The following is a 16107-nucleotide window of genomic DNA, read 5'->3' as shown; positions in this document are numbered from 1 at the left end:
CACGATGGGGCGGTGTCCAGATATGAAACTCTAAGATTGACGTTTGAAAGACCCAATCAGAGTCTGAGTCACACACCGCACAAGAGGCTGTTTATCATCTGATCGCGTAAATCCGTGGAAAATGAATAGAAATGACGATTCTGTCTGAAGAAATATGAAGTAAACATCAGTAAATATATCCATATATCTCCGCAGATATGCATCTTTGGTCTGTAAATCCTTATTGACGCTGTTCAGTGAGTCTATGTGAACACAAATAAACCGCTTTTGACGTGACTGAATATAAGTGAGTTGTGAATTTCTATTCAAAATGTGGCATAATACGGATTTATTATTTTGCACTCCTGACATAAATCACTAAATATCTGTCACTGCAACAATGTTTTATCAAAATATTGGTCAAATATCGAAGCTAGAGTCTTTAAACTTTCCATTGATGCACAGTTTGTCCAGATGAAGTAAGACAGTGATGTTTAATGTGCTGTGAAAGTGAAACAATAATACACTGGGGCCGTCAGCGATGTTTGCACGCAAAGGGGTTTTAACCTATAAATAGACCAACGCACCAATAAAAACGAGTCATTTAAAAAAAAAAAAAAATTAAGATAAATTTTAAATTAAGATGGGTATTTGGCAATAACGAAATTTAGATAAAGGCTCTGCCTGATTTGCTTTATTTAATAAAACAATAATGCCAACATTAGCGTAAACACTCTGTCAACATTATGCATTTAAGACTCAATGAATATTTAGTTATCATTTGAAAAACCTTTACTCACAGAGATTAGGCTAGGTCTATGATTGAATCCACTGTAGATGTCTTCAGCGCGTTCCTGCGCTCACTGATGGTGCGTCATTATTCACTCATTATTCTCATTATAAGCATGGTCAAAACTTTTCCACACCTCAGAGTTTGCTTTAGATGCTGGTGCAACCAAAACGTAATCACCAGAGGCAAGCCTCCGTTACACCTGCTCAGCATTCATTTTCACATCTTTCTCGCGCTAATCGAAACACATCACATGACTCGTTTACCGGCCCGAGCCCGCGTTAGATGATAGAAATTAAGCCCGAACCCGTCGGGTCCCGACGGGTCCCATCAGGTTCGGGCAAAGATCTTCAGCTCTAGTGCATTTAGGCTAACATTTTTTTATCTAACATGTGTCCCCTGCGAATCAAACCCACAACTTTTTGTGCTGCTAGCAATGCTCTACCACTGAGCCACAAGGACACAATTATTAAACATACTTCTTTGAAGTGGAACATTAGTATAAATATTAAAGTAAATTAGCCTTCAAGTATATCGGAATTTTTTTTTAAATTAAAACTGTAATTATTCAAGACAAGAAAAACCTAATATAAAAAAGAAGAGAGAAACCAATTACATGCAACTGAACAAATAAAACAACAGAACAAAGACTAATGAAATCAGCAGTGCTTGGAGTTTGCTGGTTTGTCTGAAATTGGAGAAAAAAATAAAGTAATTAAATTTAAAGTAAAATTATTAATTATACATACTCAAAGGGATAGTTCACCTCCAGTTGACTTTTTTTTCCTTCTTTTTTTCATACTATGGAAGTCAATGGAGACCAGCAACTGAAGGTGAACTATCCCTTTAAATTGATGGTAAAGGGGTTTGTAATTAAACTTAATAATAAAATGTTTTTGAAAAATGCACTGATCACTGAAATCTCCAGTTTATGTTCTTCAAAGCTCATCTGAGTTAGCAACAGTAACCAAGGGGGCGGAGCTATAGAATCAGTACTCACTTTTACTGATTCAGTTCTGGCATTACATTACTTCATTTTAGCATCATCTTTATACTATACAGCTACATTTGACATCCCTAGCACGTCTGTTCTCAAGGGGGTGATAGAGTTAACTTCAAATCTCTGCCATTAAATCGGATTACCAGTAATTATTGAGGTAGTTAGCCATAAATGTGAAACTCATCTAACTTTTACTCTGCCGTTACAGATGACATTTTTTACAAATGTCTGCTATAGTGTGCATTATAAATCACACAGAAATGGATAAACGCATGCAATAATCTTTAAAATCGAGCATGACTTGCCAGAAGTGTTTTAGGCTAAAATATAGGTTTGAAGACGGGTTTGAGTAAGAGACAGGGTTAATCAGAGAAGTCAGAGAGTCAAAGCCATTGTTAGACAGAAAAGTACTAGTAAAGACAAAGAAAACAAAATAATACAGAGCGAGATAGAGGATCAGCGGCTGGAAAAGGACACAGTCTGTGCTATCTGAGAAAGCCTGGCTGATTGATGAGGATCTTTGATTCATTTTCTTTCCAGGGAATGTGGTGCCCTTGTCCATGTTTTTGACAGTTGTGTTGAGATCTGTATCAGCGGGGCCCCACAGCCATGACATTTTACAAGCTGTCTCAAGATGATCCAATCTTTCAGACCCCAGCCGAGTAGACTTAAACTCCTCAGCCGAGACCAGCAATCTGACCAACAACACCTCTTCACACGGACACTGGAACCAACTGACTTCAACCTCCAGCACAGAAGAAAGCTAGCGTAATACACTCCAGCTAAATATAGCATTTCCACTTTTCGATGATGAACTACAAAGGTTTTTCCATTCCAGTCATTTAAAAATAATTCTGATTCAGACCAATTGGAAACCGGTTCGATTCAAAAGAATCATTTGTTCACAATTCTAACATCATTGAGGTTTGCAAACAAGTTTTTCTCTAAGCAAGAGCAATAGCAAACCATTGCAATGTTAGAAAAATGAATATTCACCAAAGACATGCCCATGGCTTTTAAGATTTGATTAATATCGATGACTTTTCCAGGCCAGGAAAACTAGTCAATCATATTACAGGATGCAGTTTGGATGCAATATGCAACAGTTAGTGAACAGCCCTTGGCTTATCCGTAGGAGTGCTGTCTGAACCCTCATGGATAGTGTTACAATTATGTGGGAGAAGACACTTTACCTGGACCTGTAAAACAGAGGTGAAGGTCTTGGCATCCTCTGCAACCCCACCGAGGTAAAAGGGCTTAGTGAACTCAGGAGGATGGTCGTTCTCATCTTGCACATAAATGAAGACCTTTGCTGTGTTGCCTGTGAGGTGAAAAAATAAAATAAAAAAATCACACAAGAATGTTATATCAGTTTTAAACCTGCATCTAAAATATGTATACAGTTTTTTTTTTTTTTTTCTTTTTTTACAGACATTTAGTACGCATTAAAATAATATTTGGATAAAAAAATACAATAAGGAATAAAAAGCAATTTTTGAGACTTTTTTTTTCTGTAAAAATACAATTCAATAAGAAGTTGAATGATAAAATTATTGATGTAGTGGAAATGGTGACAGATATTTTCTTCTGTATTGAGATGTGCATACAATTAAAACAATTAATTGTAATTAGAATTATATATATATATATATATATATTTTTATTATTATTATAAATTATAAATAAAAATTATGAGCTTATTTATTTATTTACTTATTTATTTTTCATATGCATAAATTAATCATTCACAGTAAGATCAATTATATGCATTTAGAAAACAGGTTTACTTTCCATTTCATGTCGACTTGACAATGCAGCCAACACAACAGTAATTTATATATATATATATATATATATATATATATATATATATATATTTTTTTTTTTTTTTTTTAAATAAAATAGAGCTTTTAACTACAATGAAGTAAATATCAATTCAACAAATGTGAAAAATGTTGATATTTTTATATGATGTTTCATTTCAGAAGCAATTTAAACTAGCATTATACGTTTTAAAGTATTCATGAACTACCCAGTTTTCATGCTAGTTCTCAAAACAAAACAAAACAAAAAGTGTACTGCTCACATGGAAAATGCCTTAAAGCAATTACAATCAAACTCAGGAGATCACCAAAACTCTGCCCTCCAGTCTCAGTTTTGCACAACTAAGCTGCTGAAGTGCATTTTTATTTTTATGGAGCACAGCATTTCTTCATCAAGTCCTTCAAGACCATCATCTGTCACCTCTCAAAGTAAAAGGCAAAGTCATATTTTGCGGAGGTATGCAGAGCAACAACATGATTTATCATCCGACAGACATCAGCGCTCATGCCAAAGGGTTTCCAGAATCTTCTGTCCATTTCTGCACAGTCACTCCGAGTGAAGCGCTGAAGCGTCACAGCACAGAGCAGAAAGACATGACACAAGAGGATCTCTGACCGACGGGTGAAATGAAAACCAACAACAGTGAATAAATCCAGAAAGTGAACCAATAAAGCAAGTCTTTTAAACAATATATTGACTTTTTGTAATGTTTTTATCTGCTAAAATAATGTAAAGTTCTTAAATTCTCTTCATTTAGAGAGCTTTCTCAATTATAACACCTAGTCCTGTCATGCAAACTATGAAGTGATTAGATTAATTAGTCTGTACATGATGTAATTAATTTAATTAATTACAATTTCAAATAAATTCACAATCCATGTCAGTCAATGAGAGCCATAAGGTCTTATTTAAAACAAGGACCTGGCAGCTCTCGCAAGCACACGGACAAGATATAATTCATTAAAACTCACATTAAAAAAAATCAATTAAGCTGACAGACCGACTGGACGCAACTAATCTTTTGATTTTATCAGCAGGTTTGCGTACTTAGAACATTAAATGAGAAAAAAAGAAATCAATATACATAGCTGTGTATTATTACGATTATACTTTTATTACATTGAGAATTTCTGCTTTGGCATGCTGGAAAGAAGGTGTTTTATTCACCACAAAATAATAATAAAAAAAAAAAAGCAAAAACCCGCTTTTAACAAGCTTTCAAGCCATGTAAAATGTCCCAGGGTCAAAAGCAGATCCATACGGAATGCTGCGGAACTGATGTGCTAGAATCTCTTTAAACACATTTGACAGTTTAAATCCATAAAATGGTTAAAAAAAAATTAAAATAAAAGGTCCAGTTCACACCAAGATTGACAAATGTAAAGATAAGTATAACTATATTAGCGTCCACACCGACAGAAGATAAAATTCTGTTTATTTTAAGCATGAGCTGCAGTTTTGTTTTCGGACACTATCTAAAGACAAAAATATCGTCTAAGGTTACGTATGTAACCCTGGTTCCTCGAAGGAACGAGACGCTGCGTCGAGAACGATTGGGGAACGCGTCCAGCGTGACGTCTCTGAATAATATGTATAATCAGTCCAAAGGAAGGGCGAGACGTCATAGGCGGGTGACGTCAGAGACCAGGAAGCATAAAAGCAGGAGAGGCACAGCCGGCCCCAGCCTCAAAGGATGAAGCAAGCGCCAGCCAGAGATGCCGGAAGTGTGGCACTGCGACGCAGCGTCTCGTTCCTTCGAGGAACCAGGGTTACATACCTTAGACGTTCCTCTTCAGGAACTCGAGCTGCGTCGAGAACGATTGGGGAACGAGAATGCCCACGCCGCCAGACTTACAAATCTCTGCCAGTGTGGGAAACTGCACAGCTAGGACGAGAGAACAGAGGGGCCTGGAGCGGCTCGTAAATCTAGACCGTAATATCTTACGAAGGTCAAGGGCGTGGACCACCCCGCAGCCTCGCAGATGTCACGCATAGAGACACCTGCTAGGAAGGCCTTGGAGGCCGCCACACTTCTAGTGGAGTGAGCCTTGACCCCCAGGAGAGGGGAGATCAGAGGACTCGAGGCTTAGGACAGCATCCTGATCACCGCTTAGCATAAGCTTCTTCTGGCCGGAGGCCTCAGCCTCAGTGCACCATGGAGGAAATATGTAACCAGAGGGTTTCTGCTCACTGACTGGCCACCGAGAGGGGCGTGGTAGGCCACCATGGCCGCCACATAGACCTTCAAGGTGGAGTGGGTCAACCCTGCGGAGAGCCTGCAGGAACTCCAGCACTGTACCATCCGGGGAGTTAACTGGGTCGAGCTGGCGGTCTCCGCACCAAGAAGTGAAAAGCTTCCACTTCAAGGCATACAGTTTCCTCATTTAGGGAGCTCTGGATTGGAGAACGGTCTTACAACCTCGGTTGAGAGACCGGAAGCTAAGAGTTGTGCCTCCTCGAGACAACACCTACAGCCTCTAAGCTCCATGCGGGGGCGCACCCTCCGCCTGCGAGAGGAGATCTCTCCTGACGGGAACCTCCCATGGAGTGCCATCAAAAAGAGAAATCAGGCCCAGGAACCATACCCGGCCCATCCAGAACGGGGCTACTAACAGCAGCCGGACTCCGTCCCGGCACACTCTCTCCAGAACTCCCGAGAGCAGAGCAATCGGGGGAAAATGTACAGATGAAGCCTTCGTGTACCATGGCGTCCAGCCCCAGTGGAGCTGGATGAGTCAGAGGAAGCCAGAGGGGACAGTGCGATGTCTCTCGAGTCGCAAACAGATCCACCCGAGTCTGGCCAACATTTCCAACTCTGCTTCATCACCTCAGTGTGAAGCCGCCATTCCCCGGGCCTCGGCCCCTGCTCAACAGGATGTCTGCTCCCATATTAAGATGCCCAGGAATGTGAACTGCTCTGAGCAAGAGGAATTCGTCCTGGTCCCATACAAGGATCTGGTACTCTAGTTGTATAAACGGGGTGAGTGCAGACCTCCTTGGTGGTTGATGTAAGAGACCACCGCTGTGTTGTCGGTGCGCACCAACACATGGTGACCTCTTAGGTCTGGGAGAAATTAACGAAGTGCACGAAGCATGGCCAGCATCTCCAGGCAGTTGATGTGCCATGTCAGATGGCGACCACTCCACAGACCACGGGCAGGGTGGCCACTCATGACCACACCCCAGCGGGTGAGGGACGCATCCGTCGCTAGCATCACGCGGCGACAAGGAGCTCCCAGCACCAGGCCCTGGGACAAGAACCAAGGATTCCTCCACATTTCCAAGGCACGTAGGCAGCGCCGCGTGACCTTTAGCATGCGAAGTTGGTTTCCCCTCAGGGAGAACCCCTTGGTCTTGAGCCACCACTGTAGGGGTCTCATGTACAGCAGGCCAATAGTATTCAGGTTGGACGCAGCTGCCATCAGACCCAGCAATCTCTGTGACTGCTTGACAGTGAGTGACCGGCCTTCTCACACTCTCGCGACTGCAGTGAGGATCGACTCGATCCAAGCAGGTGACATACGTGCCTGCATCGTGGTCGAATCCCACACCATGCCCAGATAAGTGGTTCTCTGAACTGGAGAAAGCACACTTTCCTTGGCGTTAAGTCTTAACCCCAGCTCTTTCGTGTGAGCGAGAACGACACCTCGGTGCCGAACCGTCATCTGCTCAAATTGAGCTGATATCAACCAATCGTCAATGTGGTTGAGTCGTGAAAGTGTGGGGTGAGAGTGCAAGGCCAGTGGAAGATCCTTATTGGTAGGCTTTTGCCCCCAAAAGCAAACCTCAGGAACTTCCGATGAAGAAGGATGGAGATAAGTGCATCTTTTGATAGATCGTGACACACGAGTCCTCGGACTTGGCATGTGCTGGCGTGCTAAACTTCAGTCCCCTGACTGAGAGGTTCAAAGCACAGATCTAGAAAAGGACACAACACCTCATCCTTCCTCGGGAACAGTGAAGTACCGGCTGTAGGACCCGGACTCTGCAACCCAAGGAGGGACCACCTCGATGGTCTCCATCCTCAGAGAGAGTCTACTTCTGTTCCATTACCAGACCCTGCTTGGATTCTGTGGCCTCTCACTACAGTGTGCAGGACCCACTGAAACACATTTGGCAGTAGTTTTCACACTGCAATATAGTCTACTAAGGGAATCAGCCTCTCAAGACTGATCTCTGGTTGCATCAGAGCAATTAGCTCGGTGCCCTGAAGCGGCGCACCGGCAGGAGACGGCCGAACTAGCTGCTCTGGAAACCTCCCAGGAGGTCGCGAGCCTCTTAGCACAGCTACATTTCCGGGCGGTAACTGAGAGAAGCGCTCGCTGGAGACCGCTGCGCCCTGGAACACCGGCAGGGTTGGCAGATCGATCTCCTGAGGGCACTGTGGAGAGACGGGCACCGTGTAATGCAGTGTACACTGCTCTTCCCCAGAGGGGCCTGCCCTCCGAGGTCCTGAGCTACAGCATCAGGACTATCATAGCTGAAGTCTCCTAAAAACGACGGTCCTCAGACTCATATCGTCTGTCAGGAAGACTAGACCAGAGCCTGCTCGGGGCAGGACCCCGTGAAGTACACTTGGCAGGGGCTCCCACACCGCCATGTGACCTCCTAAGGGAACCAGTCTCGCGAGACTGGCCTCTGGTGCGCCTAGAGCCACTAGCTCGGTGCCTTGAAGCCGTGGACCGGCAGGGGATGACCGTACTAGCTGCTCTAGAGACCTCCGTAGAGGTAGCGAGCCTCTCAGCACCGCTACGTTTCCGGGCGGTAACTGAGAGAAGCGCTCGCCGGAGATCGCTGCGCCCTGGAACAACGGCAGGGTTGGCAGAATGATCTCCTGAGGGCACTGAGGAGAGACGGGCACCGTGTAATGCGGTGTACACCACTCTTCCCCAGAGGGAGCTGGCCCTCAAAACGTCCTAGGCATCAGGACGTTATGATGAAGGCTATCCAGCGAAAACAACAGTCCGTAGAACTGCTTTCCACTAGAAGCCTTCGGCCTGGGAGCGCCACTTTGACTCTAGCGTCTGCGGAGTACAAAAGTGACACCCCCGGCACGTGGGGCTGGAACACTTTGGGACTGCTCTGCCCAGCAGCCCCTGACCGCCTCAAACTCCTCAGAGGAAGAGCGGTACACACGTGTTCTCACAAAAGAAATCCCATCCCTAGAGCCCCTGTACATCTAACTTCACATAGTCAGATAAATATGACATTTTATTCCTTAGAATTAAATGTAGTCAGCAACCAGACTAGTCAACGCGATCTGGTGTAGAAAAAATCACATAAAAATGAAACCATGTAATACACGCGTTGCCTCGGCAGCGCTCATGTCTTATTATATATATATATATATATATATATATATATATATATATATATAAGGTTCATAAAATAATTAGTTCATAAAATAATTAGCATATATTATTTTATGCTACTCAGTCACACAAATAACATAAATCTCCTCAGAGAAATATGGATGCTGCAGCGAGCTGTCTCAGAGGGCGAAAGAACCGCAGCGCTGGTTTCCAGGCCTCGAGCACGAGCTCTAGATCTAGTGAACACGGGTGGAGATAGGACGAGCCGCCTCCAACCCGTTCGCCAGATCATGTGCGATTCCTGCTATCGCGGTCGCCGCCGTGCCTCAGCAACAGCGAGACTGCGACCGCAAGATCGCATGCACGGACACACTCCTCAGAGCGTGCCCGGCGAGAGAGCATGCAGCAGCAGAAGCGAGCTGTCTCAGAGGGTGAAAGAACCGCAGCGCTGGTTTCCAGGCCTCGAGCACGAGCTCTAGATCTAGTGAACACGGGCGGAGATAGGACGAACCGTCTCCAACCCGTTCGCCAGATCATGTGCGATTCCTGCTATCGCGGTCGCCGCCGTGCCTCAGCAACAGCGAGACTGCGACCGCAAGATCGCATGCACGGACACACTCCTCAGAGCGTGCCCGGCGAGAGAGCATGCAGCAGCAGCAGCGAGCTGTCTCAGAGGGCGAAAGAACCGCAGCGCTGGTTTCCAGGCCTCGAGCACGAGCTCTAGATCTAGTGAACACGGGCGGAGATAGGACGAGCCGCCTCCAACCCGTTCGCCAGATCATGTGCGATTCCTGCTAGCGAGACTGCGACCGCAAGATCGCATGCACGGACACACTCCTCAGAGCGTGCCCGGCGAGAGCGGAGCGCTTAACAGTGAGAAAAAGCACAGTCAGCCCCCCGAGAGCTGACTGCGCGAGCTCCACTCTTCATTAATGCTGCTTATGTTAATATTAGGCATAACATGCTTGTGTAACTGGTGCTTGTGTGACTGGCGAGCTCGTCGACGCCTATCCACATCAATCTCCTCAGAGAAAGACAGGCAGCGCCGTCGCGCCCTCTCATCGGGGAGAAAGTACCGCAAACGCGGGCTTCCGACCACCGAGAGCGGGCGCCGGATCTGGTGGCTAAGAAAGAAGATAGGGGCTTGGCCGTCTTACATTCCTTCAAGCAGATCCGAAAGCGAGTCCCGCGAGCACAACCACCGGCGAAAACGGGACTGGCACCGCGAGAAACGCCAGTGAAAGCTCTCTCCTCAAAGAGAGCCTTCTGAGAGTGAAGCAAAGGCTCGCATCGCAGCCGTCAACTCCCTCGAGAGCTGACACTGCGCGCTTCACTCTCAAGCAGACAACACACGAGCTGCGTGTGTCCCTACCCTTTTTTTTTTTTGGCAGGGAAAAACACACAGCCTGAGCGCTGCCTGCTCTCGCCCAAAACTTCTCTTGATTGAAGCTTTGACAATGGAGTTTATCAGTGGACAAACGACACTAAATAAGACTCACAAACAAATAGCGGCTGACACACACACACAGAGCGCTTGCTGAAGACACAAGGCTGGGGCCGGCTGTGCCTCTCCTGCTTTTATGCTTCCTGGTCTCTGACGTCACCCGCCTATGACGTCTCGCCCTTCCTTTGGACTGATTATACATATTATTCAGAGACGTCACGCTGGACGCGTTCCCCAATCGTTCTCGACGCAGCTCGAGTTCCTGAAGAGGAACTAAAATTATTGGTATGATGTGTAAAATTAAATCATGTATAAATCAAAATTCCCTATATTTATTACATAATTCACTTATTCTTCCATACCTAAATTATTGTGTAGAAATATGGGGGAATAATTATAAATCTATCATCAAAGCTATCTTCATATTGCAGAAGAAAGCTATTAGAATTGTTAACAGAGTTAATTATTATGCACCAACTAACCCATTGTTTATTAAAATTAAATGCATTAAAATTACAGGATTTAGTTGATCTTAGCACAGCTGCAATGATGTATAAGGTTCACAATCTCAAGTTTCCAGTCTGTTTTCAGGAGAGGTTCAAGCTCAGAGAGACTCGATATAATTTGAGAGGAATCGGGGTCTATCAAAAAAATAAGGCCAGGACCAATACCACAGGGAGGTGTTTCTCAGTAAGAGGAGTGAATCTTTGGAATAGCCTGGATGACAGATTAAAACAATCTATATCAATAAACATGTTCAATTTTTTTTTTTTTTAATCAAATGTGATTGGTAGCTATATTGCATTAGAATGATATTGTTTGGTTTAAATTCCATTAAAATAAGTAGAAGGCTGGTGTATAATGCAATGATTCATAGTAGTATTAGGGTAATGGAATGTCTAGAGGAAAATTAACAAGGTGACTTGTGTAATGTTATTAGTAATGGCTTACATTTGAAAAAATATATTCATTAATATGTTATTCGTATGAGCTGTTTATATATAGCTGGTAATATTCTTACATTTGTTTCCAGTTTGCTACTTTCTGATTATTGTTGCCTCATGCTGGGTATTTAAATCTTGCTGTAAATAGGGTTAGGCATCAATAAGTGTTTCACTTCAGCCTAAACCCCTCCAGTCATCGCTGTACCATAATAATTCTGTTTGTGTATGTTGTTATGTCTGAATGACTGATGAAATAAACTACTACTACTACACTTGAAATGCTTGTACTCTTTACTCTTTGTACTATGTCAATGTTTAATCATTCATCTGCTAAAAAAAAAAAAACCTTCTGAAAGTTGAACCATTTTGAACCATTGATATTGTTTCTCTGTTTGGCTAACATTATATCTGTAACGTTTACTTCTCTAAGAAACTTTACAGATATCGTCCATGATGTGAATGGGCATTAAAAGAAGCCTCACTTTTGGATGGGGCTCTTAGGTTGGACGACACCACCCTCATGGAGTCAGCTTCCACGCGGAGGACATAACTGCTGTTCCTCTCGTAGTCCAGCGCCTTGGCGGTGCTGATAACTCCAGTGATGTTGTTCACAAAGAATTCCCCTACCGCAACAGGAGAAAGACAGCAGGTGTGTTTAACTGATATTTCAACTGCTTCACCATCAGGTACACAGAGTCTGAATTATGCATTGTAATCTTACATATTTACTACATAGCGTCAGACTTATGTTCTGTAAAAAAAAAAAAAAAAATATATATATATATATATAAATCTATTTTATTTTTAAACTGAATTTAATGTTTTTGGATGCTTAATTGTATGTTATTTATAATTAATTTAAATGTGTCTTAAATGCAATTAGTTGAACTTAAGAGTGATTTTTATTCCCACTTAAGCAGTGCATCTCTATATGTAATTCCATAATTACTTCTATTGTTTTTGAAATATGGTAAAAGTGTACTGCCGAACGTACTGGCAAGCATTTATAATAAACTAAAATATATTTTTGTATATTACAAATTGCACATTGTAATGATGAAGTCACAATTTAGCACATTTAAAATGTATTCATTTACTTTTGTATTAACTAAATGTAGTAACAAACACTACAGTTAAAAGTACTTTACGTGCTTTAGCATGATATAAACTACATTTTTTTAAACCTTTATTTTGACATTATTACAAAGTGCACTTTTTTTTAAAGTATACTTAAGCGTGTTAAGAAGCATAAAGTTACTTTAAGTACACATAAGTGGCCTAAACCTAACCCCTATATATATTAAAAACTAAATTAAATTAAATTTATGCATTTAGCAAACGCTTTTATCCAAAGCGACTTACAGTGCATTAAGGCTATCAATTTTTACCCATCACACACACACATATATATATATATATATATATATATATATATATATATATATATATATATATATTTAAATATAATTCTAAGAATTACACATGCAATACAGTTAAATGCAATTTATTTTTCACAAGGGATGAGATACCCATAATTTTTAAGGATTCATTGGATTTTTTTCACTGGATAATCCAGAATAGGGATTACCATGGTTCTTTACAATATAAACAATTTTTAACCTTTTAACCTTTACCATAATATGACATTACTCAATCAGTAATTATTGGCCCGGCTACGTCCAGGTCTTACGACTCTCCCTTTCATATTGTTAATGCACTTAGCTATATTGGGATTTCAGGTCCAGAGTGCACTACTCCCCTCTTAAGTCTCATTAACATTCATAAAGGATTAGCTCTGATCTAGGGTGATGTCATCACATTAAACGCCATGGATCTTGGCGGTTTGAAGGGTGGAATGATTACCTTATTCTTCCTGTCTTCTTCTAGTTTGCGCTAATGAAAACAGCCCTTTGATTACCTATTTACGCCTCTTGATTCCGTCTAATGAGAATGTACCGAAACGATTTCCCCGTCGCTTTAAACCAGCAGCAGATGTATTCAAATGTGATTTCGGCTGAACACATTCTGAACGGAGAGGATTTAATCACGCACACCTCCCTCATCCTGCTCTCGCTTGCTTTCTGATGACACATGGCAACAGGAAATACACTCCTTCAAACAAAACCTTCTCTCTCACTGAGCTTTTCATAACTTGCAGCTGACAGCCACCTAAAAAAAACACCATCTAGGAGTCTGCGGGCTGTCATTACCCAGTGCTTGATGACTTACAAACTATAATTTATTACAATACAATAATATTCAGCTCATAAAAGACCAGTGTGACATTTCCCGCAATTTTGTCTTTTTTTTTCACTGAGGTTTCTGAGGACAGAATAAACCATAGTCTGGCTGAAGTATACACTTGTACTGTATGCTGCCAGTGATGGTTTAATTGCATGCACTTTCTGCATGGTTTTAGCACCTTATTCACTAAATAAATAATGCAAATCTGGTTAGTGCTCACCGTCTTCATTTCCTTCGATGATGGAGTAGACGATGGTCTGGTTTATGGCAGCTGCCAAGATGACTCCTGCCACCGTTCCCACGGGGGCATTTTCGCTGACCGGAGGGAACCTGCACATACACGGTGCACTGCATTAATCATGAAACACAAATCACACACAATAAAATGGTGGTTCTGCTGGGTCACACTGCAGATATGTTCCACAGCGTTAAAACTTTACTAGGCCTGTAAAAGTAAAATGAAATTTTAAATTGTAATATTTTTCAATTTCACAATATTACTGTTTTTACTGTATTTTTTTTTTTTAATCAAATAAATGCAGCCTTGGTGAGCATAAACTTGTACCTATTGAAGTAATATTAGTGATTTGTCTGAAAAAAACAAAAATGGTACAGTAGAAAATCTTGAGGTGTGAGAAAATGGGCATTCAAAACTGTGGCTTGCATTACAAGAACATATAAATGAATTGAATCTAAATGCTACACTTTGCTCCTTGATATAAATTCAAAGTATATTAGAAAATTGTGAGAAAATAACTAAATAAATGTATGAGTACATTCAAGCTGCTGTTTAAATTCTGTAATTTCTGTATATGCATCTTTTTCTGGCATTTCCTGAGAACTTGGCATTACTAACGATTTACTGTTAAAGCTACATGAAATGTTTAAAGTTACAGTAGAAAAGCCTGAGGGTAAGAGGGGTTATAAAATGGGGATTCAAAACCGTGCATTAAAAAACAGCTGGAACTGCAAAACTGCATATAAAATGAATCGAATTACAATCTAAATGCTGCAATTTTGCTCCTTGATATAAATGCACAGTGGGCTATTCAGCACTATTAAACATAATTAAATGTACACATATAAGTCTCATAGAGAATCAATGAAAGGCAGCTTAATTATTTCACATTCTGAAACCAGGCGGACAACTCACCTGTTCGATTTTCTAAAACAAACTCAATTAATTTGAGCTGTAAAAGATTCTGGTTTAGAATTACCAAGACAAAATATTCACAGGAATTGAATCAATCAAGAAGTTAACAGGATCAGTCTTAATTGTGCATCATACATAGTTTCTAAATGAGCAGATCTTTACCTCAGATAAACCCGACAGCAAAACTGATCCATAAAGAAACATATGATCAAAATCAGCTGTCGCTTTCCAAGAACAACATACATTAGACTTCAAAACACAATATGAACTGTTGACAAATAATCATTGTCCATTAGCATTAGCATTAATTTCATGTGATTTTATCAGAAATGGGCAGTGCTAGCTTGGAATCAGTAAAAATACAAAAAATAAAAATAATAATTAATTAAAAAAAAAGGAATTAACATTTTTATTCAGCAAGCATGCTCAAATTGATCAAAAGAGACATTAAAGACCTCGTTTGCTATTTCCACTCATTAAAAAAAAATCCTGAATAAAATCCATCACAGTCACCACAAAAGAATTAAGCAGCAAAAACTGTTTTAAACATTGATGATAATTATAAATATTTATTGAGCATATTAAAATCATGCCAGCATTTCAGAATGAATTCAAAATGATCATGTGACACTAAAGACTGGAATAATGGCCGCTGAAAATTCCGCTTGGTCATCACAGGAACAAATTATTTTTAAATATATTAAAATAAAATCTATTTTAAATTGCATTAATATTTCTCACTAATTATATACCACATAAATGCAGCCTTGTTGAACTTGTTGTTGATATTTGTTTTTAAATAGCTTATTAAAGCTACAAAAGTTAACCAGCCAAAGGCAGTGAGGGTTTTTAAAACTCTTTTTCATGTCAATATTGCCGTTAATATTCCTTAATTACCAATTTTGTATGTATGCCATCTAAAAGGCCTCCGGTAAATGTAATTAGTAAATACCTGCCCGCATTTTGTTTTATTCCAATATCAGTTATTAAAGCAGCATAAATTAAATTTTGAATGTTATTAGCTCCAGAAAGGCATATGCTAGTGAATAACTGAGAAATAATGATTAAGAGTAGTACAAGTTGGCCTACATTTTTGTCAGATGTACAGTACCTGCCTTTTGAGGGGAAAAGTAGTAGTGTACAGTATAACTGAACTGGAATAATTTGGAATAAACTGTAAAATCTAATAAAAATACTATTTGAGTATTTCTACTTCAGATTTTAATGTATAATTCAACGTTACTAGCCATTTTTTTGTAATAAATTGTGAAATTTACTAGCAGTCACAAGTGAAGATTGTTTTGGTAAAAAAAAATTCCAGTGCATCTGCATGATCTCGACCATGTGTTCAACTTCCATTGCCTTATGGAAACTTAAAATGTTGCTGAGGTATTCAGTCTTACAAGGCCATAAGTTC

General features: G+C 40.9%; 1 protein-coding gene across 1 annotated transcript in view; it reads right to left on the bottom strand.

Annotated features, from left to right (window-relative positions):
* The window catches only part of LOC113056339 (protocadherin-15-like), a 197242-nt gene that overhangs the window by 23400 nt on the left and 157735 nt on the right, over positions 1–16107 (bottom strand). Inside the window, exons 25-27 of the mRNA XM_026223068.1 lie at positions 13758–13867; positions 11776–11916; positions 2963–3090 (exon numbers count right to left, since the gene is read on the bottom strand). Coding sequence (XP_026078853.1) covers positions 2963–3090; positions 11776–11916; positions 13758–13867 — 379 coding nt within the window. The remainder of the gene's footprint in view (positions 1–2962; positions 3091–11775; positions 11917–13757; positions 13868–16107) is intronic.

Source organism: Carassius auratus, chromosome 37 (assembly GCF_003368295.1).
Source record: "Carassius auratus strain Wakin chromosome 37, ASM336829v1, whole genome shotgun sequence".
Classification (NCBI taxonomy): Eukaryota; Metazoa; Chordata; class Actinopteri; order Cypriniformes; family Cyprinidae; genus Carassius; species Carassius auratus.
Note: the sequence above shows the minus strand (reverse complement) of the source record. Positions and strands in the feature narration are given on the sequence as shown.